General features: G+C 38.0%; 1 protein-coding gene across 6 annotated transcripts in view; it reads left to right on the top strand.

Annotated features, from left to right (window-relative positions):
- LOC115751618 (CRAL-TRIO domain-containing protein C23B6.04c) overlaps positions 1–23,420 on the top strand; it is a 24,559-nt gene extending 1,139 nt beyond the window's left edge. The window contains exons 1-6 of one of the 6 annotated variants that reach the window (XM_030689560.2): positions 9,303–9,308; positions 20,773–20,843; positions 21,163–21,339; positions 21,826–21,924; positions 22,005–22,250; positions 22,810–23,420. In XM_030689560.2, coding sequence (XP_030545420.1) covers positions 20,778–20,843; positions 21,163–21,339; positions 21,826–21,924; positions 22,005–22,250; positions 22,810–23,118 — 897 coding nt within the window. In that variant the 5' untranslated portion in view covers positions 9,303–9,308; positions 20,773–20,777 and the 3' untranslated portion in view covers positions 23,119–23,420. The other 5 variants (XM_048274674.1, XM_048274675.1, XM_030689559.2 and 2 more) reach the window with 5 other exon arrangements.
- The last annotated feature ends 59 nt before the right edge of the window (positions 23,421–23,479 follow it).

The raw sequence follows: 23,479 nt of genomic DNA, 5'->3' as shown, positions 1-23,479 counted from the left end.
AAAAGGAAAGAAAAACATAAAAAGGAAAAAAAAACAAGGAAAATAAAAAAAGTAAAGGATAAAAATGCCTTTGATCACCCTAAAGATCAACTCCTTATTTGAGATTGGGATGGTCAATTCAAGTCCTTATTTGAGACAATGAAGTCATTCCAAGATTTGAAATAATGTTCGCTTCAAGTCTTTATTTGAGAAAATGGGGGCACTTTATATCCTTATTTGAAAATTTTCCTTCATTTTTGTAATCGATACAAGCTATAACCTTTCAAAAAAGTTCTCTATATTATTTATTTTTCATGAAATAAATCGAACCTAAAAAAATTGGGTAGCGTTTTTTTTACTCCTCTTTTGGCTAAAACACTTCCTTTTTCTTGTGTTTTACCATAATATCCCTTGTGCGGTCCACTACTCTACAAAAGTGATCCTTTTTCATTTAGTTAAATATTCTTTTTTTTTCGTTAAAAAAAAACCTCTTCCTATCTTTTTGACAAAAGAAATCTCTTCTTATTTTGTTTCTTTTCTTTTTTTGTCCTTGCGAGTTCCTCTTCTTTCTTCTTTCTTTGCACGCCTTTGACGTCTCAATTCTAAGCTCTTGTAAATGTCTCTTTGTTTTCTCTCTTGCAAGCCATTCTCTTCTTTCTACACAGTCCTAATAGTGACGCCTCTGTGGCTAGAGGGGAGTGAGAAATGCAACTCTTTTATTTAGTCTCTCTAAGAATTCTTATTTTCTAGAAAATACAAAAATAATTTTCTTTTGAGAGCAAAAATCGAAAAACACACTTTAAACCATTTTAACTCCCGCAAAGAGGACGGAAATTGAGGATAAATGTGTTTTATGTGATTTAACCACAAGTCGATGCAAATCTATAAAAAAAAAACAAACAAAACCTCTAGGTGTTTTCGCAATTACAATGTTACTTAATCTATTCCTTTCTAAAATCTATGTTTTGCTCCATTGAGGAAATTCAAGTGGCCAAAAACTTCATAGTCACTTTTTAGAGTGGTGAGCCATTCAAGGAATAATATGATCAAAACACAAAAAAAAAAAAAAGTATTTTAGCCAAAAAAAAAAAAATGGAAAAAGCGTGATCCAAATTTTGTTTACAAATTGTTTATTTTTCGTAGCACAAAAGGAGCCTTGATCTCTCTTTGGGTCAATGTTTTCCTCGTGGAGCTAGTATAGAACGTTGCAAAGCACCTGAGGGTGTGTGAATTTGGCAATCCAAGGCAGCGGATCACTCGAGTTCGCAACGGTGAGTAAGTAATGTCAAATGGCTTTGTCTGTATACTACTAAATAAAGCAACAGAGTCTTCTACTTTTGAAGTGATCGCAATCGGATACATATGTGTAGTCCTTGAATTGCGTACTTTCATCAACAGTTCCATTCTATTATTTAAGGGTTTAAATATTTCATAACAAATCGATTTTGTTTCATCTTTCAAATGTCAATTTCTCAGGCATGCGCCTGACATGTAGATTCTCCAATTATTAAGGAAAGTTGCACGAGCGCATACAAGAGAAACCCAAAGGCGACGACTTCATTCAATCGAAGACATTTTTTTTTTCATGAAAGGAAATTTTTTTTTTTTTTGGATGTAGACATGAACGAATTTCTAATGATATATATGTAAAGTTCAATTGGGATCAATTTTGGACCCAAACAAAAAAAAAAAAAAAAAATTGGGATCAATCAAGTTGTGAAAATTGCTGACCTATATGGTGGAAATTCCGTATTGAAAGCCATGTTCCGCATTTTGCACATATGTGTCACCTCTGTTCATTCCATAAATCACTAACGGACAATGAATTCGAGAAAAATCATTTTTGATGTTATTCCGTTGGTTTCGCGAAAAATGAATGGTTAAACATTTTCATGATCGCTTGTATTGCCTATAAAAATAAATGAGCAAAAAGCATTTCATCGTTCACAAAAATATTATAAATAATAAAAAAATTATTAAATAATTATATCAAGCAATATTAATAATTATTTAAAAAATATTTTTTAAATTATTCATTTTTTTCGAAAAGCAAATATACTCATGTGAGATATTTTAATAGCGGGATGGGCTTAACGACCCATTTACGCCTTCGCGGGCAAAATGTCTGGCCCAAGGAGCTAGGTTTGCTAATTCCCGGCTTGGACTTTTAGGCGCGTGAGATAACGCCACCATATTAGCGCGTGGGAGGAAAATCTCCCATCGAGAACCTTCCCGGCAAAAATATCCAACTAACCACCAAATCCACCGTCCATCTAACTGACCCCCCACTCACCTACAGCCGTCCGATCAACAAAGGTCCCGGTATAAGTTACGTCTCTCCTTCATCCTCACGCATATATCTTATCTTCATTTCCGTCGCTTGGCGGTGGTCAACGTTCGTCTCTTTCTCGATCCATTTCCTTCTCAGATCTAGGGCTCCACGCGTGTTCTTGGCTACCGTTCTCTTCAGATCCTGACAGATCGCGCTGCGATCTATCGTTCGAGTATGGTTTCGTCCGTTGCATCGATCGTCCAGTTTCGAGGCACGGTGTGCCCATGCTCGTCGAATAGACGTCTTCGCCGTCCATCTGGTTCTCTGCGACATGGTAGGATTGAAATTCGAGGCTTAAGGTGGATTTCCTCGCTAATCGGTGAGTTCTGAGTTTTCTTCCCGGTGGAGTTTCCCCGGATCAGCGTTGACTGGTGAAGCTTGAGTCTTCTTGCGCCTCCTGATCTCTAGTACTTTGGACTAGATGTTGAACTGATGGCGCTGAAGGAGGTATGGCTTCTTAATAAGATTTCTCCATGAGTTGTATCTTTTTCTCTTTGATTTCTGACGGGTATTAATCGGACGATTCGGTTTCTTTCTTTCTTGCAGTGGTCTGTTGTCTCGCTCTTGTGTGATGGAAGCAGCCAACCTGGTTTGGCCATCTCTCGATGAGCGGGTTAATTTCTTGGCAAAGAAGGGCTGGATTGATGTCTATTGACAGCCAAAGGGGTTTGCTGAGTATATTTTGTTGTTATTTAGTGAAGCTGTACGACATCACTGTACATATTTTGCGTTAGCATGTCTTAAAAGATAGAAATGGTGTGTGAGGAGAAAAAATTCGGGGAGAGATTATGTTAGATGCCAGGGGGAGAAAAAAGAAGAGTGGATGTGTCCGACCTTTGCCATGACAGGTGCGCTTGCATGGCGGGTCACAAAAACCAAATAAAAGTATTCCTTTCTTGGTGTTTGAAGGGGGAGATGGCACGGGGTTTTTGTATCTTTTACCCGGCTCTCCCCCTTCCCGTGTCTCGTGTCTTGACTTCCTATTTTTCCTTTCGTCTCCTTTCGCTCGTTTTTCGTCTCGCCTGCATACACCGGTCGGAAATGATCGTATGCAAATTGCATTCGAGTACGAACACATCAGTAGAATGCAGGGAATCTAAAGCCGTGATGTTAGCTTTAAAGGAGGTAAAAAAACTAGTAATTCTAGTTGGTTGTGGTACACCTTCGTGTTCAATGGCATGACGGTAGCGACCCCAATGCAGAAGAGTCCTCTACTGTATTCAAGTTCCACCAGAAGGTATTCCTTGAATTTGCGTCTTTCATTGTGCTTATCTTGCCTTTGGCGGCAGTTTTTGCTATATGAGAAGTTTAACAGCGTGCGAATTATTTGCCTGACTGATGAGTTGATTCCTTCCAAAGAGTACTTGTTCTTGGTTGCGGCCATTGGTCCTACTTGAGCATATTTCACGATGACGGTATGGATTCTCAAATAATTGATTAAATGCACTGACGACGGATCAAGATATCACACTCATTATTCTTGTAAGTTTCTTGAGTTTGCATTTGTACCAACATGATGTGATATCCTGGCGATATCCTCATTTACGCTCAAGAAATGCAGTAACCACGATTCTCACACTTTCAAGTAGTATGCTTCCCCAGGAAGTTGGAAGTCCATTTGATCAAGATTTATTGGCGATAATCGGATATTAATGATATATATAGGAGCTCCTACGCATTGTCTGTTCCTGAAACAAATAAGTTCCGATATCCTTTGCATTTTCTCTCTCTTAGCAAATTCGCACGTCATGTGTTATATTTTCTCTTTTTGTTTGCATCAAGACAATTCCTAATGTTGGAATGTCAAAGCATTTGGAAGTTAATTCCAGGTTAAAGATATTGTGTATTTGAGATACGTGCTGTAGAGATATACGGTTTGTTGAGCGTGGTTCGCTGCCCTGCTGGTTGCAAAGCGGTATCAGACTCTTCAAGTACCTGGATCCAGGAAACCAATGGAAGTCAAGTTCCAGATCCACCTGATTGTTCTGACTCAAGTGGTGTGGTGCTTTGGGATGCCAAATTGACTAGGATGGCTTTGATGCTTGCTTGAATTTGTTCGATGATAAGGTGAAATTCTTATCGGTTCTTTCTTTGCTTTCTTTGCTTCTGTGTGATAGTCGTCAAATATTCTGTGTCTTGTGTTTCTATTACAAGGTTTGTGGTCTAGTTCTTGTTTTGGCTTGGAGATATTGTGAAGTTGGATTGACCATATTAATATCTATGGAGCTATTTTTGTCTAGGGCTAAGAGATGATTTGATATGATTTCCCAGAAAGCATTCACAGGTTGTGAAACTGGTTACTGCAGGAGGCTCTTCGTCCATTTGTTGAGATGTAGGTGTGGCCTGGACTTGGATATTGTGAAGGGAAATTAACTCCTGAAACTAAATCAAAGCTTATGGGTTTGGTACTTGTGATTAGAATATAGGTCGTGTAAAATTTCCTACAATGTTAGTTATATTCTCGGGCTTATTGTGAGATTCTGCTTTTTCCTCTTGGGGCTAAACCTCTCCTTATCCTTACTGGTTTACAGAGCTGAGGTAGTCTGACGGTCCAAGTGTGCTGAGCCTCAGCCCTATCCATTTGAAGTTGATCATTCCTTTGCCTTAATTGGAAGAATTCCTCCAGTAGTGGAGATGGTACTTTGCATATGGCTATCCAACGGAAACCACGTTGGTGAAAATCTGTCTATATGGTCTTTTCTCTGTGGCCGCATGGAGTAAAGCACCTGCATGATGGAGCTCACTGGGTGATGCATTCTCTATGCTAGCATTTTGTTTTGACGCCTGGCGATATTTCCTTGCTTCGGTTGCATTGAAGCTGAGTTCCGGGAACAAAATATGAAAATCCATTACTGTCCAGGTCATGGGGAATTTTCTGCTGGATTACGTTTTGGAGTGCAAATTGCTGGTCAGTGTTGTTTTGAATGTTATCTGCCTTGAAGTTGCATTGTATGTTCACTTATGGCAATATAATTAGCATCCTCTCCGATTATTTTATGGTGTTGCCCAAGTTGCTTGAGGTAAGAAAGTTTCTGCTCAGAGACGTGGGGTTGTCGACTAATGAAATTCACACAGCCAGTTTTTCTTTTCAGGTTTAGCAATAAAGGAAAATGACAATAACTAATCTTTTGCTTTAAACATTTAGTTTCGTAAACGTTGGGTATACACATGAAAATTAAAATCTCAATTTTTCAAACATGGGTCTTCTTTCAAAGAATATGTTCCTTGTTTAATCTGTTCTGATGTATGATTCCTGAGAAGGGTTTATTTTTCCTTTGTGAATCGATTTTTTTTGTAAGATGTGGTTGGTCTTTTCCAGTAAAACGCCTACCGCAGGGTCAAAAGTCCCTGTTTTTCGTGCCTTTGGTTTTGCAGTGAAATTTACTGTGAAAATGAGGGACAGTTTGAAAGTCGAGGTAATGTCCCTCTAGACTTCTAACGCGCCCATCTCGAGGCATCGATTCTGTCCGATAGGGCCTTCAAGAAATATGAATGAGAAGATTATTGCATTTTTATTAGCCAATCTTGCAAAGATTTCTGGTGCTTTTTAAAAAAATATGGTTAAAAAATTTTATGAATTTACATGTTTTTTAAAAATATTTACACATTTATGGTATATGTGGTTATTATGCATTTAGCTTTTTTATTTAATAGCAATATTATGTATTATTTTATATGTATCTATTAATTATTTACATAATAAATAATATAAATATTAAATTATTTATTAATTACATATTTTCATTAATTTTAAATTAATTATTAATAATTACGTTATAAAAAGAAGGTTTAAAAAAGAAAAATATATTATATTTATAAAGTTGTATAAATGTAAACATTATTGTAAATATAAAAAGAAAGAAAAATAAAAAAGATGTGTGGCTGTATAAAAAGAAAAAGAAACTAAAAAAATAAAGATGTGCGGCTGCATGACAGCCTCATATGCCATAAATGCGTAGATATTTTGAAGAATTACGTAAATTTGTAATTTTTCTACTATATTTCTGGAAAAAGCCCAGATTTCTGTGCTCTTTGAAATGTCGATGGTGTTAACATTTGGTTAATTGTCACCATTTATCATGTAAGGTTAAATACTACGGACTAGTTTTCGGATTAATTGCGCAGGCGATATACTAATTTTCTGTTGTGTCAAAATAATTCTTCAACCTGTTCCCCATTGGGACAATTAATGTTACGGTTATTTTTTTAGGGATTTAGATGATAAGAGGATGGGTATTTTCTTCACGCGGTAAGTTTGGATATTTTCTTTTTCTTTGTTCTATTTCTTTTATAGTTAGGTTTTTTTTTTTTTTTTTGGGGGTTGGTGGTGGGGTCGAAAGTTGGGTACTTTCTTCACGTCAGGTTTTGTATCGTATTTTTTTTCATAGATGGATATATTTCTTTGTCCCCCATAGATGAATAAATTGAATAATATAAATATTTACATGTTTGTTAGAAATTAGTTGAAGTGAAATCGTGTTGTTGGTTCTATGAGGGTGACTCTGCTTTGCTTATGGATCCAAATGCTCCAAAAATGGCGGAGCTCCCAGACCCCTTTGAACTCGAGGGTTTGGGTTACCGGTGGTTCGATTCCACCTGGATTCCCCCATTTCATTGTCTCTACTACTGTTAAGGAAAATGCTTTCTATAGAAATTATTTCAACAAAAATAATTGCAATTTTTCTGAAGTCCTTTTCCTTAGTAAACAAAAAAAAAAAAATTAAATAAACTTTTTGGAAAATGAATGTTTCGAAAAAAAAATTATATTGCCTATAAAATAAATGAGCAGAAAAATTTAATTGATTTTCACATATATTATGTTATATATATATATATATATAAACCATCGTTATTTTTTATTGGTTAGTAATTATAATAAATTATTAATTTAAAAATATATTTAAAATTATTTATTTTTTGTGAAGTAAATAATATTAAAACACTCTTTTTTGTTACCAAAATATATCGATTTTCCACCTTTGCTAAAATGTTGTACGTGATTAATAGTGAGGATTAGCCAAGTTTCAAAACTTACCTGATTAATAGTGATAAATACCCCAGTTGCAAAACTGATCAGATTTGAAATAGTTTGGAAATCTTCGGCCTTCTAGTTCATATCAAGTGAAATTTATCCTAAACTTTTATATCCAGGTATAAATACTATTTTGTTGATTTATCCTTTCTATCATTTTAAATGAATCGTAATGCAAGTGGGGTAATGTGAAAGCAACTATAGATTTTGTGGTAGCGAGTAATGATTATGCTTGTCCTTGGGACATGTGACAATTTACGAATGTTGGGATAAGAGGTTAAAATGAGTTTGTGGAGTATTACAACATATGGATTTTTGTTTTTTGGTCAAATACAACCTGTGGAGTTGGACCGCCAAGAAAAGAGAAATGATGCAGCCAAGGCAATTTTCTAAACCCATAACAAATTCATAATAATTATCTGTTTGTTTCGCGAAAAATATAGGGTTTTTAAAAATATTTTTTTAGGAGAATGATGATATTCTTCAATATTTTGTTGAAATTTGAAAATGAACTGAATAATATTTTTCGCTGTTTGGTATAGAAAATCTCATAAGATTTTTCTCTTGATGATTTTATCGAAAATTGCTATGTGAAATTGGCTGGTCCTAATTTTATTTCTTTAAATATCTTTTTGTTTCTTAATTTTGTATTTTTATATATTTTGTATTCTTTATTTTTTTGTCTGTCATTTTTTTTCTTTAGTTTTTTTCTCCGTCGACTAGCGAGGGAGGCGAGGCGGGGTCAAGCAGTACATAAGGAGTGATAAAAAAAAAATTGGTTAGGGGAATGGAAGGTTAGGATGACTAAAAAAGTTTATTCATATTCCATTCTCTTCTCCTTTCTATCAAGGGCAAAAGAAATGGATCTTTCATTACAAGTTCAAGTTTAGATAAGAGACAATAATAAGAAATCAGCTAATTGTCCCCTTCCTTCCTAGTATCAGAGCCACTCATCATTGAAACCAAGTTAAGATTAAAATTCTAAGTTAGGACCTGCATGGTAAGACGTATTCCTCTCTCATGGAAACTCTTTCAAATACTTCACCTGTTCACCTTGAATCTCCCGTTTTTTTTTACCTCTCCTCCTAAACTTCGAAAATCTACAGCTTCTAAGATGGACTATCTTTATAATGTAGCCTATTTTGCTGAGGAAAGTAAGATCTCAAAAATCCAGCTTCTTTTGATGAATCCTTATTCCACCTTCTCAGAAACCTCATCCTTTTCACCCATCAGGTTCATCAAACATCTTATAAGGCATACTCCTCGCACTATTAAGGAATATGTCAAGTTCTCCAAATTCAATCAGCACCCTATACTGTTCACCCAGCAATAGCAGTTTATCACTCTGCAGATTCCCCAAAAATTCCCTTTTCAATGGGCTCAATAGGGTTACACGCATCTCTAGTTTGGAGCAATTCGTCTTGCTCTTTCTTCCATGGACGCAAAGGGTTGCCTATTGTGGGAAAAGTTACTTTGCTTGATGCCCATTTTATCGACTACCAGCATGCTTGTATTGGCACCATTCGGACTACTCTAAATACTAGTATTGTTTTTGTTACCCTTTTTCCAAACTTCGATATGGCCATTGGTGATCCCAATCTTCTTTCAGCCCTAAAAGTACGATTACTGATCATTGGAGCACTTCAGATTTTCGGATCTATAGCTGCTACTATTCATTATCAAATGAATTATGGGGTTCAAAATCATGCCATTGATCTCAACATTCCCAATTCTGAAGATGCTCTATTTATCTTTGTTGATCATGACCATACTTCGTGTATCCATGTGCCTAGACAAATTTTCGGAGACCAACTTGTTAAACTCCTTCTTGATAGTTAGGTAACCAACTATGAAAATTTTTACTAGAACATTAGACTAGTCCAATCCTTTGAACTCCAGTTTACCAAAAATAAAAATGGTACTGTTACCATTAAGTTCATCAAGGAAAATGGAGATTCCTCTTCTGTCTTCCCTTCTTTTCCTACCATTCCGTGTTTTACTCCATGTCCAATTGATCCAATCAAGATAGAGTGTACTGATCCTAAAAATTTTGTTTAGTCTTTTAATGCGGATGGAAAACCCGTCCATTTTTTCAAGGATCCTACATGACATTGTTTTTGGGACTTTGATTGTGCTTGTTCGTCATGTTCCCTGATGAGAAGAAAAAGATGACAGATCAACTTCTAAGAAGAAGAAGAAGAAAAAGAAAAAGAATTCTTTTACCGGAGATACCTTGATGGTAACTCTATGATGGGATCACTCGGCGAAGATAGTGAAAGATGGCAATACATGGTTGAGTATGACTCACCTAAGCCTCCTAAAATTACTCCGCCACCACCTCATTGTATAGATGAACCTAAACCATCACCACCTTCACCACCGTCACCAAAAAAGTTAGTAACTTCTTTTTACAAGCTAATCCGGAAATAGGTCGGGAAAAATTCTTACCTCATTGAACTTCCTAAGCCTTATACATGCGCTCCCAAGTCAAAACCACCTCTAGTGTTACTCAGCATTTGTATGTTCTAGCCCGAAGACTTCCCCCATTGCAGACTTCAAATCCCGAACCCGGTCCCAGTCCCAGTACCACTAATTCCCTCTATTAGAAAAGTTCTCCGATCCACATCAGAAGTATTATCATGTGCTAAAGATACCTGCTCCTAATTATGTGGATATGCTTAGAGGATGCAAGGGACCCACTCCCTTTGAGATTGTTTTAAACTGGCAAGAAGAAAATGCACTTGCTCAGAATGTGGCTCTTAACATAGTTGCTACCCGCCTTGAACGAGTGGATGAGATAACTACTGTGTTTAAGAAGATGTTAGAAAATTTTCGGAAGAGATTTTATTTACACGAAACAAAGCAAATTCTTCTCGGCCATTATTTGGAAGATCAAACCCTTGAGATTGAAAAGCTCAAATGCTGGATCCATATCCTCCAGAACCAAAGGTCTCTCTTTTCTATTGAATCTCTTCTATTTCCTTCTATGACCCCAACTTCAAGAATAGAACCCTTTACGGGATCTTCTTCCACCTCATTTGCAAATGTTCTCAGCATCGCTGTACCGCCTCCCAAATCTAATGTTTTGTCTCTTAGAGAGCGATTAAAAAAGTGGGAACAAGATAAAGAATCTTGAAGCAAAGGGAATGCATCACCTTTAACCCCTTCGACCCCTCCCGCACCTTCTTCGCCTCACTCTCCATCTCGTCCATCTCGCTCATACATGGTGTCAAATTTTTTGGAAAGAAGAAGAACCTCTTCAAGATGAATCTTCCGCTTCTGATTCATTTGAGTCCAACTCATTTGACGACTCCTCCCAATGTACCGATGCCGACATTATGATGGCGGATCTAGTCCCAAAAGAAGAAGAAATGACTTGAGAACCAGAAGTGGTTTACCCACTAAACACTTATCTTGATGGATTGTCCACCTCTTCATTATCCAAGGCGTATATTACCTTAGATGATCTTCTATATCATGAGTGGCCCGAGCGTCTCTAAAAATTTCATGCCCGGTTGACTACTAAGCACCTTACAGAACACAACACTTATGAAGTACTCCTTTGAGTTCACCAAGAGATTCATAGGAGCCTTAAATGATTGGTGGAAAGTAGCACCAGAACAAGACCAGATGATGTTCCTTACAATGACCCTTGATGAGGCTATCCAACTTATTCATCTGTTCTTCATCGGCCAACTTGATAATACTAAAGAACTCAAATGAAAAGAGTTCTTTGAACGAAAATGTTGTTCTATAGCCAGAAAAGACCTTGATCAGCACTTTAAGGAGATGATCAAGCTATTTTACCTATTGGGTGCTGATCCAAATCTCAAACCTATCTTCCATTCCTAAAGAAGCCGACTAAGTTATTGAAAAGATTTTACAAGCGAGATAGAGGCCTCTAGTAGAAGCCATGCTTGGAGAAATCCAGCAAAAATAAGTTTATATTGTACTCGAAGAATTATGCCTCATAAAAGAACTTTTCAAAAGTTATCTTCAAGAAAATCGAGATCTTGATAGAGCATGCACTAAATCTGATCTAAAGATCAAGTGTTCCAAATATTGTAATGACCCTTCTTGCTCGGTTCATAAGAAGAAAATGTACTTCAAGAAATTCTCTTTTGGTAAGAAGAGGCGTGGCAAAGGCAAATGAAAATTCCTTCGAAAAAGAAAGCATTCTTCTCATCCATCCCGAAGGAAAGCCAAATTAGACAGATGTTATATATGTAATAAGAAAGGACACTTTGCTAAAGCCTGTCCCCAAGCAAAACGTCAAGGCAATTATATGATCCGAAAGATAGCACAAAGCACGGGGATTTCTCTTGACGATTATGATATTGAGTCAATATTTTCCATTGATGATGAACCATTACCAGAGACCCTTTGTGTCATAAAAGCCTATTCTTCCGATTCGGATGATCAATCTCCAGGAGACATCTTTGCCTTCTTTCTCAACTCTCTCTCCAATTCTTTCCATATTTGACACTATGTTTTTCATTCTCCCTTTGTTCCTATCCAAATATTCACTTCCAAGTATGATGAGCCCATTTAGGTGATAGCCCTAATAGATACTGGAGTAGTGGCATCTCTTATGGATGTTAAAGTACTCCTAGAAGAATTCTGGACACCTTACACAAGGTATTTCAATTATGCTCCTGGTGATACTTTCATAACCAAATTTCGCAGTAAACTAGTTACACTTCAGATCTTTTCCCAATATTCTATCACCACAAAAATCTTTGGATGCAATTTCCCCGACTAGGATCTTATCATTTGGTGGGATATCCTTGCCCAACTTCCACAACTCAGGATTGTGCCTACCGGCTTACTATTCAAAGACCAATTTTGAAATTTTATGGATATCCAAAAACTTTTCATCATCCAGCTAGAGATTCTTAACTTCCTCACTCAAAGTCTTTTATCCCGTTGTTTTGAGTCTCACTCACAATTCTCCCAAACCTATCCTCACCCTCTCTGAAAAAATTCAAATTTTTTTGTGAGACTTTCATTAAAAAAAAAAAAAAAAGATACCAATCCTACAAAGGGCTGTCATTTTGGCATGAATCCAGAACATCTTGCCCTTGCTCAACAAGAATGTGCTGAATTGCTCGCCCATGGTCTCATAGAACCCTTTAATTCTCAATGAGCTTGTGAAGCCTTTTATGTCAACAAACAAGTAGAGCAAAACCGTAGCAAGCTCAGGTTGGTGATTAATTATTAGCCTTTGAACCAGTTTCTCTAGGATGATAAATTCTCTTTGCCCCATAAAATTCCCTTTTCCTAAGCCTTGCCTAGGCTAAGATCTATTCCAAATTTGATCTTAAAGTGAGAATTTGGCAATTAGGCATCCACCTTGAAGATTGTTTGAAAACTGGATTCTATATCCTTAACCCGCACTTTCGGTGGATAATTGTTCCTTTTGAGCTTAAAACTACTCCTTTCCTTTTTCAAAAAGCCATGTACAAAATCTTTCAGTCAATTCTAAAAATTGCCCATATTTATATTGATGATATTCTTCTTTACAATGTTGATGAAGAATCTCAATGTAAGCTCCTTTCTCAATTCGCTGAAATTGTTCAAAAGCATGGCATCATGCTTTCCCAGAAGAATATGATCATTGTTAAAAAAGAAATAGAGTTCCTTGGAATGCACTTAAAAGAAGGAACTTATTGTCCAAGCCCCCATATTGTAGATGAATTACGTAAATTCCCCTCAAAAGACCCGACGGTTGAGTAGGCAATTAATTATTTTCGATATTTTGTCCCAAAGATTTCCAAGACACTCTATTCACTTCAACGGATGTGAAAAAAATGCACCTCCGTGAGGACCAAAGCATACTGAAGCGGTTGCCTATTTGAAAGAAAAGTTGCAACACCTTCTTCAGTTGCAAATTCCATCTACCGGCAAGAGAATATTGCAGACAGATATTAGTGACAAGTATTGGGTAGCCATTCTCCTTGAAGAAATTGATGGTAAGCGCCATATTTGTTCTTACAAAAGTAGACGATTTACTCATGTAGAAATCCATTACCATTCCCTTTTCAAGGAGATCCAAACAGTTAAATATGGAATCAAGAAGTTTGAGTTCCATCTTATTAGGCACCATTTTCTGGTAGAAATAGACATGTTCTCTTTTCCCATATGCTAAAATTCAAACAGAAACAAATCCCTCATCCTCAGCTTTAAAAATATTCTTTTGACACTAAGCATCTTGCGGGAAGTAAAAATGTCCTTACTGATTTTTTGTCCGGACCCAAGCAACTAGTTTCCTCTATCAATATGTTTGTACAAAAATAACCCATGCTTGACACATTTCGTGTCGTTAATATTAGAAAAACCTAATGGAACACCCACAAATATCCTCTAGATATTCCAAACCTAATTCGAATTAATCAACTCACCCCTAGTCTCAAACATTACCTCTAACAGTACCATTATCGAGTCTTTAGAGATTATGAAGGTTTGATATTGAAACCTAGTGGTCTTCGTCTTGAGTATCCATTCATTCATCCCTTGCGGTGGTCACCCGATTAAGAGTTCCCCGAAGAATTGAAATGGATGTTTTGGTACATGTTCAATTTGTACACTGTATTCATTGAGTTCCCTACTGATAAGATTGTTAGAGTATTATCTAGAGCACTTGTGGGAGATTACTCCTACTAGAAGAACATGATTGATATGTTACTAGGTTTCAAACACTCGGTGCTTACAGAGAATTATCCAGGTTTCAAAAATGTGTGGGAAGACCGAAACCCGAAAGACACACTGTCATGCTTTTTCATAGACCATGGACATTTTTCTAGAGACGGGAGTTTTGAACCAAGTTTGCTTGGAATGACCACTTACAAGTCTCAACACAATTGGGAAGTTGCTCATGTTTACGTAACTTTTTCAAGTTGTATTTCATCTATTCCTCGTGAATACAGAGAACTCCGGAGAATCCTATGCTAAGCATCACACTATTCCTCCAAAGATATGACCATTAGATGCTAATGATGTCTCATGGACCTGGAGCCATATAAGTAAAGCCACCCAAGAAGCTCTAGAAATTTTTCATCAAAACCAACAATGCCAATCCTCGATGGACACGGATTTCCAAGATCCGTGGGGAGGACTACTTTCTCGGGACCTTTATACACGTAGCTCTTAAGATAATAATTTCATCCCATATATAGATATTCCTTTTAGCTCCACCACTCCACCAAATTATCGCCTCAGTGTACTGCCACCAAATCCCTAGGATCTAATTACACAAGAGGACATCCTATCTGGAGAAAAAAGAAGAAGAAAAAGAACAAAAGCGGCTTTGGCGTGCCTATCAAAGGCAAAAGCATGGCCCAAACAACTCGAACAGCTCAAAACACAACACCGAAGAAGAGTTCAATTATAAGTTGTAAGGTCCGTCGGCTATACGTGTATATGTGTATTTTTCCTTCAATAATGTGCCCCTTGGTGGTCAAAAGTTGTCTGGTCGTGTTCGGTCATTGTCTAGTAGTATCGGTGGATCTGCGTATCCAATGTGTGTTTGTCCAGTTGTGTTTCTCTCGCCTATATAAGGCCCTTTGTATCATGTAATCAGGCAGACTTAGCCTCCCTATGAATATCGGGGTGAAGTTTTCTCTACGATGAGTTTTCTAAATTCTCCTATTCTCTTCTCATTCAAGCATGGTTCCTAGACTTCTAAAATCATTTTGTTAATTTGGTAGTACGACGTGGTTCGGTATGCTATTCACTTGCCACATTAGTGGAATGTGAATAAAAAATTTCTGATACCTTGAGAATTGAGTTTCAAGATTGAACCTGGAAGCTAAAAGGCGGTTCCACGAAATTGGCCAAGAGCCCGGTATTGGAATAGCATATCTGTTTTAAGTTCGGGCTTGTTTCCGTTTCCTCCCTATTTGTGGATAGGTCGCAATTAGTCGTTAGGTTGGCGAGGCTAGGCCTCTCCTCGCCAAGTACGGGTGAGTTGGAGCCTCGCATGTGGCCGGCACTGCGGAAGAAGGAACAAAAGAAAAAAAATAAAAAAAGAAAATTTATTTTTCAAATATAAAAAGTTATTTGAAAAAAATTGATTTTTTTAAGTAGTTGAAAGGAAAAGAAATGTGTAGGGAATGGAGAGCAGAAACAGAGGGAAAATGTTTGCCTCTTTTCACTTTTGAAGCTTTTTTTTTTAGAGATAATAACACAAATGGCTTCCGCACTTTAACCTAATGTGCAATGTGATCTCCGAACTTTTAATTTGATCAATATAGTTCATGAACTTTAGCTTAATATGTAATGTGATTTTTGAATTTTTGAAATATGTTCAACTTAATCTCTAAACTATATGAAAATGTTCAATGTTGTCTTTTTATTAATTTAAATTCAAGGGCGATATTAGACATTTTCTTATAGTTTATAGACTAAGTTGAATATGTTCCAAAAATAAAATGGAAAAAGAGAGAGGAAAGTACGATAAACTCCATTTCTATGCAATATCTTTTGCCAAGCATAGTGGCAAAGAGACGCTGCAAGTGCACTGATAGGATTTGTTCGGAAGGTCTCATGCCTAGACCAAATTCGATGAATTTCCAAAATTGATATTGTAGGTTCAACATGAGTTGTCTACCACGTGATCATGGGACCAATTAGAGGTGGACTTACGCTCCATTTGGAAAATAAAATGAAATAATTAATTTGGAAAGTATATTTCTAAAAACGATCACGTGTATCACTTAATATAATTAGTCAACGAATAATATTTTTTATTTATTTATTATGGACAACAGTCTATGTCTAAACTTTTTCAGAAGCGATAGAAATGGTTTTACAAGCGATCCGATCGATCATTTTTAAGAAAAATGTTTTACATATACATTAGAAGTATTCAAAAAAAAAAGAAAAAAAAGAGAGAGTACCCTTCTAGGACCTCTCTGTCTCGGATCACTCTGAATACACATGAACCGTTTTGGTGAGGTGTGTATGGGTGGATTTTGTTGGGGGGTGGTTGTCCTAGACATAGGCGGGGAGGATGCAACATCTAAGTCAAATTTTGGGGTTTTAGTTTTTCTACCAAAGTCTTTTTGAAAACGGAGAGAAAAGAACGAGTGGGAAGAAGACGAGGAGAGGGAAGGGGAGGGGTAGTTGTCCGAAATTGACTTGTGAGGCGGGCGGGGCGAGATGCCCTTTCTTTCGTGCGTGGTCCTCCACCCTTCTTTTGATCCCCAGTGCCAGTGGGTCCGACTATTCCCATGTTCCAGAAATATATTTACCGACATTGCGGGATTATAATACCATGCGTATTTGTCAACAATAACGACCTTTCCTTTTTCTTTTTAAAGTCGAGATTCTCTTTCTCCCCCGGAAATCGCACGAGATAGATCATGACCGGCCGGAGTTTCCGAATCCTTCAATCGCGTGCTAACAGCTTCGCGTGTAGGCAGCGCCGTCTGTCGTACCGTTGATTCTATCTACCGTAGCTCCTCGTCGGGGTATCTGCGTGAGATGATTTTACGAGAAGTTCTGTGACCATCCTAGTAATCTAACCTCTGCGTTGGTACTTGTGGGTTGTCGAAAGAAGGATCTATTCTTTCGCAGCAACTTCTTGAAATTGGCAACTTGATAAAGGAAAGATACTGAACATAATATCTTTTTAAAGTGTGGGGGACGTGTTTAACTTGACGCTAAGCGTCAACTAGCTCTTTCTCTATATATATATATATATATATATGAAAAATGGGAGAAAAAAGGGAAAAATCGTCCATGTTCTGTACTAATCGAAATAAATTAGGTTGTACTACTGAAATGATATCGACTACATGGTTTGGCTTTGGCGTGGTTTTATGTCGTTTGTCTCCATCGATTTTGTGTCTTTCTCCATGTCTTTATTCTTTTGTCGTCTTCCTTGACAAAACCAACGTCGCTCTAGCGGGCGCAATTTTGGACAGAAAAAATTTAAAAAGAGGAGGAGGAGTGGGGGGAGAGGCCATTAATTTTTTTCAATGGGAACACGACCTAACAAATTTCCCATGAGATATATTATTTGTACACTCTTCTTTCTTCTAGATTGGCATTTTTCATAAGACGAAAACGAGTTCGATTATATGTTCCGTGGGATGCAGGTTTGAATTTTCTGTAAAGCGAAAATTAGGTATTGCGTGTGCTACCACCTTGAAGACATATTTAGTGTTAGTTGATTTTGAGCTGCACCGTACACTCCCAAGTGCAATTCTCGTGTACTTGTGCAATTCCTTTGCAATAACTACTAATATCCCTCTCTCAATGCCCATCCTCAACATTGTCTCTCTCCCGCGATTAGCCAACGTTGGCCTGTTCTATCGTCACCTAGTTCGCAAAGCACTGCCACCTAAAGGAGCGCCCATCGAGGCTGTTTTGACGATTGATGCGGCTGTGTTTTTCCATGGTCAGTTGTATCGATCTTGTTTCTTCGCTAGTCCACAGACGAACACCATCGCCGGAATCTAGATTTTCTTGTCGGTACCATACAATCTTGCCCTTTTAGAACTCTCATCGGCCGCGAATTAAGGCTGTTTGAATAATCGATTTCAATCGCTCCGATGGTAGAATCATGCCATGTAGGCAACTACCACAAAAGAAAACGACACATTTAGTATCAACAAGTTCTTTTTTTTTTTTTTCAACACATTGAACCACTTTGGGCTTTTTCGGATTTTTTTTTTAATCCAAACTCAAATTGACTATTATGCATTTTGAGTTTGAAGGGATGTTAGAGGAATTTATGATATCTTCCATTTTTCTTGTGATTGTGCATCTATCTAGGAGATTCTCCGCATCACCAATTATCCATGTTTGGATTGATCGTACTTGATTTGGTCATTTAGAGTCATCTAATAAAGTCCATAAATATGCTTAGACATCCAATCCACATAAATTCCACAATTTTTCTGTTCCACATGTTTCTTATCTATACCAGTTTTGGAATTTTTTTAATTAGCATTAACCCAAATATAGAATCTCTAATCTTATACTAAACGTTTTTAAGCCAAACGCTACCGTGCGGCCTCCTTCTAAACGCCCTTTCTGTCCACAAATCTAAAAATGGACGGGGAAGTTTCCTCACCATGCAATCATTTTTTCTTTTTGCATCATTTCACCATACATTGAAAAGAAAAAAAGAAAATGGCATTGACAAAATACTTAAATATTAAATCTTGCTAAATAGTTTTTGAACTTTGACTCAATAAGTAACGTGAGTTGGTAGATTATATTAAATATGCATAATAAAAAAAAAATTAGGAATCATATTGAACGAATTAAAAGTTTATACGTTACATTATTATCGGGGATTAAAATTCATGGACTAAATTACAGAGTGAGTTAAAAGTTGAGAAATCACTCGTGTGGGACGATGATAATTGAAAATGAGAAGTAAATGAGGGGGGGAAAAATCCATCATCTAGAAGAGTAGAACAGCCCCCCAGCCACGTGTGTCGTTTCGTTTCTCCCTAGTTAGTCAGCGAATTCGACCGATACCCAGTCAATGTTGATAATATTGATAATGATAATGATAATGATAATAATAATAATAATAAAATAAACGGGAATTAGGCAGACAAAACTTTACTTCTCTCTCCCAAATTTTGTCTACTTCTTTTTGTTCATGCGATAATGTGGTGTTCAAAACGGGTGTCACGCGCGCTCTCCATTGCATACGCGCCGCCGTACGGGACTGGACTGAGCAGAGCAGAGCAGAGCAGAGCAGAGCAGAAGAAGAAATATCTGCATATTTTCTTTTCCCCCCTGCATTTTATTGTATTTATTTTATTTGTCTGGAACTAAAAGTAAAAAGGAAAAAAAAAAGGTAGTAATATATACAAACAGAAACTCCAACTCCAAGTGAGCCTTCTCTCTCTCTCTCTCTCTCTCTCTCTCTCTCTAAACTCCATTTTGCTCCCCTTGCTGGTCGCTGTCCTGTGCAGAAAGTAGAAACGCATCATGGCATTTCCGTGAAGAATATTAGACAACCCGAGGCCATCTCCCTCCTTCCCCTCGCCGCCCCACCGCCGAATCGCTCCGACACCTCCTCGTATGATTCCCGACTCTGACTCTTTCTCTCTCTCGTGCGTTGCTGTTTGTGGGCTTTGGTCTTTTCGCTTCTTTCCTTCGTTACCCTTCTCTCTGCGCGGTTTTTCCGTCGCTGAATGGTGTTTTTTTAACGTCTTTGCCTTTTCGTCCCTGTCGTTTGCTTGTTTAACTCGCGAGATGGCTCGCGATGATGTGCCGAGGAAAGAGATTTCAGCTCACGCGTCGATGATGGAACAGTCCTGATTGGGATGGATCTGGTGATCCTAAATTTCTGTCTTTTTTCTTGTCGTGAAATCTCTAATCCGTTGTCGTCGCAAAGTCTCAGTTGAAAAAAGAAAACTGTGACTCAGTGTTAATGAACGTCAAGCTTTGACCTTTTTCCATTCTTCCACCCCCCCGAACCAACAGAACAGGAAATTCTGTCAATCTTGTACAAGTTTGTGTTATAGCCGCTTGCTAATTATTTGTTGGTCTAGTGTTGTTAGTTTTTACTGTGTGACTGTCAAGACTGGTTCTAAACGGTTAGCAGATCGCTTCTTCCCTTCTTGTATCGAAACAAAATAAAAGGGGAGGCTTTTTCGGACTATCAAAATCAATGCTGTTTGGCTCCATTGTTCACTTTCTTCTGAAGGAAGATTTTCTTTTCTTTTTCGGTTCCAATTTTATTTTGATTTTCTGGCAAATTCTACCTAGCTAGTAGTAGTACACCTTCAGTTTGCAGCGCCATTAGAACATGGAGACTCTTTAAAGGCGCTTGGCATTGAAGGTTTACTTGGCTCGTGGCTGAGTCACACGATGCACTTATTTATTTTGTTTTTTATTCTCTGGAGGGAGCTGGAATTGTTTTACCACTTCAGGCACAGTGGCACTAAGTCCATGGGTTTACATTTCTAAGCGCAATGTATTTATTTTGTTAGTTTATTTTTTTCTTTTCTTGGAGGGAGCTGGAATTTCTTTTACAACTTCAGGCAGAGCGACACTATGGCAATGGGTTTTGATTGTCCTCATGTGCTTGATTTTGCAGAGTCGCCTATGCTATACGTGGGCTGTACTTTTTGCACTATAATATCCGTGTGTTTGAATTGCAATACATCTACATTGCTCCATTATTCGATCGTTCTTTCCTTGAACTTAAGGGCTTAGTTCTCTCGCCCTTCCTTCCTTCTCCTTTTTTTTTACCTGTTAGAGGCTAGAGAGTAAAGGCTCCATTTTGCTCTGCGATTTATTTTCCCTGGCTGTTTTACTTGTAGGAATTATATTCTCATTTCTCGTCTCTTGAATGTTTGTACATGTTCGTATATGGTGTGAATTGTCACTTCTGTAATAGCCCAGCAATAGTTCTTTCAAGATATTTGTTTGATTCCTTAAATTTTTGTGGCTTCAGTCACCATGTTTCGTCGAAGGAGTAACTCTCACCACAGTGAGGAGGATGACTCGCTGCAGTCTGAGTCCAAGGTAATTAAGAATTCAAAATTACAGCGTTTGTAAGGACTGGACATTTCATGGAGTGTATTACCTTGATCGATTGCTCTGGCTGACCATGTGGTTGATCTAAGTCAGTAGCTTTTCTGAAACCATGAAGGTGCCCTTGTTGCAGATTATACTTCACTGCCCGTATCTCCTGTATCCGTACCCCTTTCCTTATCAAGGGCTTCATCTATTTATTTGATGTCTCACGATGCATAGATTTTCTGAAGTCGTAGAATAATAATTAATGTTACCTGCCCAGAATATAGGATAAATACAGTTACATTTTAACTCCATTTGCATGCAGGTGAGCGAGCTTAAGACTGCTATGGGACCGCTCTCTGGGCGAAGTTTGAAGTATTGTGATGATGCATGCTTGAGGAGATACTTGGAAGCTCGAAACTGGAACATAGACAAAGCAAAGAAAATGTTAGACGAGACGCTCAAATGGAGATCAGCTTTTAAGCCTGAGGAAATTAGCTGGGTAAGATGGCTGAAATGTCCCGGGGAATGAATGCCCGCACAAGTATTGTGATAGATAATTTATGCCAATGGCTGTTGCCTGTTAAACTTCAGTATAAGCCTGATGCTGGTTACCCCAACTATTGCGTTGACCTGGTAATTAAATATATTTCGTAGATTTAGTTCCTAGTACGAGAGCTGATTTTGTGAACGAATGCGACTGCAGGATTGGTTTTACTGGAGAATAGTTGAGTGGCACTTACTCTTTTATGTCTTCTTTCAGACTGCCGTGACACAGTAATATAATGTATTAGGTGTGGGAGAATTTGTGTTCAATGGACACTAAGTGTCCCAATATATATTTGCACTCATGCTGTTTCCAAAATCATCATTTAGACTCTTCTAGTTGACAATATGGCTAGTGAGCAGGTTGTGTTACGCATGCAATAGTACCTATTGGGACACTGAATAACGCTTCCATTTGAAAATGTGATGCTTACTAAAACAGGAAGAAGTTGCTATTGAAGGTGAAACTGGAAAAGTATACAGAGCAAGTTTTCACGATCGTCATGGAAGGAGTGTTCTTATATTGAGACCTGGAATGCAGGTACTTATCCAACCCGTTGTTTACTAATTTCTGTAGCTTTTATTTGCTCATACCTATTAACTCGACAATGAATCTCGCAGAATACACAATCGCTTGACAACCAGATGCGACATCTAGTCTATTTGATAGAAAATGCCATCTTTAATCTCCCGGAGGGTCAGGAACAGATGGCATGGTTGATAGACTTCACAGGGTGGTCCTTGAGTACCAATGTGCCCATCAAATCTGCAAGAGAGACTATTAATATTCTGCAAAACCATTACCCTGAGAGGCTTGCTGTAGCATTCCTATACAACCCTCCTCGCATTTTTGAAGCATTCTGGAAGGTTTAACATCCAAGACTACCATTTCTTCTCCGCTTTTTATTTCCAGATGATTAGTGTAGTGTCATAAAAGCATCACATTCAAGTTCTGTCAAATTTACATCAAACTCTGGAGAGCTTCTGCATACACCTTTGAAAGGTGCTGCTAGATTCTCTAGCGCCAAGAGTCAACAACCGTGTTGATATGAATTCGAGATTTTATCAAACGCTGCTGAGTCAGTCGTTAGTTGCTCCAATTCCTGATGGATATACAACAGCAGCCATTACTGTTTTAGTGCACCACCAGGAGGCCCTACTCAACTTATATGTTAGTCCGGGGGCCAACAGAAAAAGGAACAATATATATTAGTCCCATCCTTTAGTTTGCCTGCTGTCTCATGCCATGCCTGTCTCTTTTTCCATTGCTCTTGGCTCTTGTTTCATCTTTGGGTAGGTACATCATCCATCTGTGCATGAGATCCTGGATGCTGTTGCAATTATAGAAATGCTTTGCATCCCTCATTTTGAAGGCTAATATCCTGAGATCTCTCTTAACTGACATGCTTCGCATTTATTGGCGCAGGTTGTGAAGTACTTCTTGGATGCTAAGACTTTCCAAAAGGTTAAGTTTGTGTACCCGAAGAACAAAGACAGTGTTGAGCTCATGAGGTCATTCTTCGATGAGGAGAACCTTCCTACTGAGTTCGGAGGAAGGGCAAAGCTGAAGTACGACCATGAAGAGTTCTCTAGGCTAATGGCTCAGGATGATATTAAGGCAGCCAATTCTTGGGGATTTGATCGGCAACCGGAGAAGGTCTTTCACCTCGGCAGCAAGCATTATGGAGCTGAGGTGGTTCCTGAGCCCGTCGGGGTTGCACCTTCAGCAAGCTGAGCATCTACACTGCATTCGGTAGGTAAATAAGCAGGGCTAACGTGCGCACCCGAATGAAGGAATGTGATGGTCGTGAACCTGGCTAGTCATTATGGGTTAGCTGCTAACTATCTCCGGCTATACGCGAACTTATATATGCACACAGAGTACCTACAACTGATATAACTAGCATTCTGTTGGTATAACTTACCTCTGTCTGGGGGACTACTGTCTCGGTTTCCATATTGGAAAAAGGATTTGCACGCATAAACTTCTGTAGTTAAAACTTCAATGCGACATCTAAATTCGACCCTATATTTTCATTGGGTTTGTCTTCTCCCAATCTCTCTTTTGCTGTTCAATCTTGGCTTTCTGTCAGAAT

The sequence above is a fragment of the Rhodamnia argentea genome, chromosome 2 (genome assembly GCF_020921035.1).
Source record: "Rhodamnia argentea isolate NSW1041297 chromosome 2, ASM2092103v1, whole genome shotgun sequence".
NCBI classification, from domain to species: domain Eukaryota; kingdom Viridiplantae; phylum Streptophyta; class Magnoliopsida; order Myrtales; family Myrtaceae; genus Rhodamnia; species Rhodamnia argentea.
This window is presented reverse-complemented; position numbering and strand designations above follow the sequence as displayed.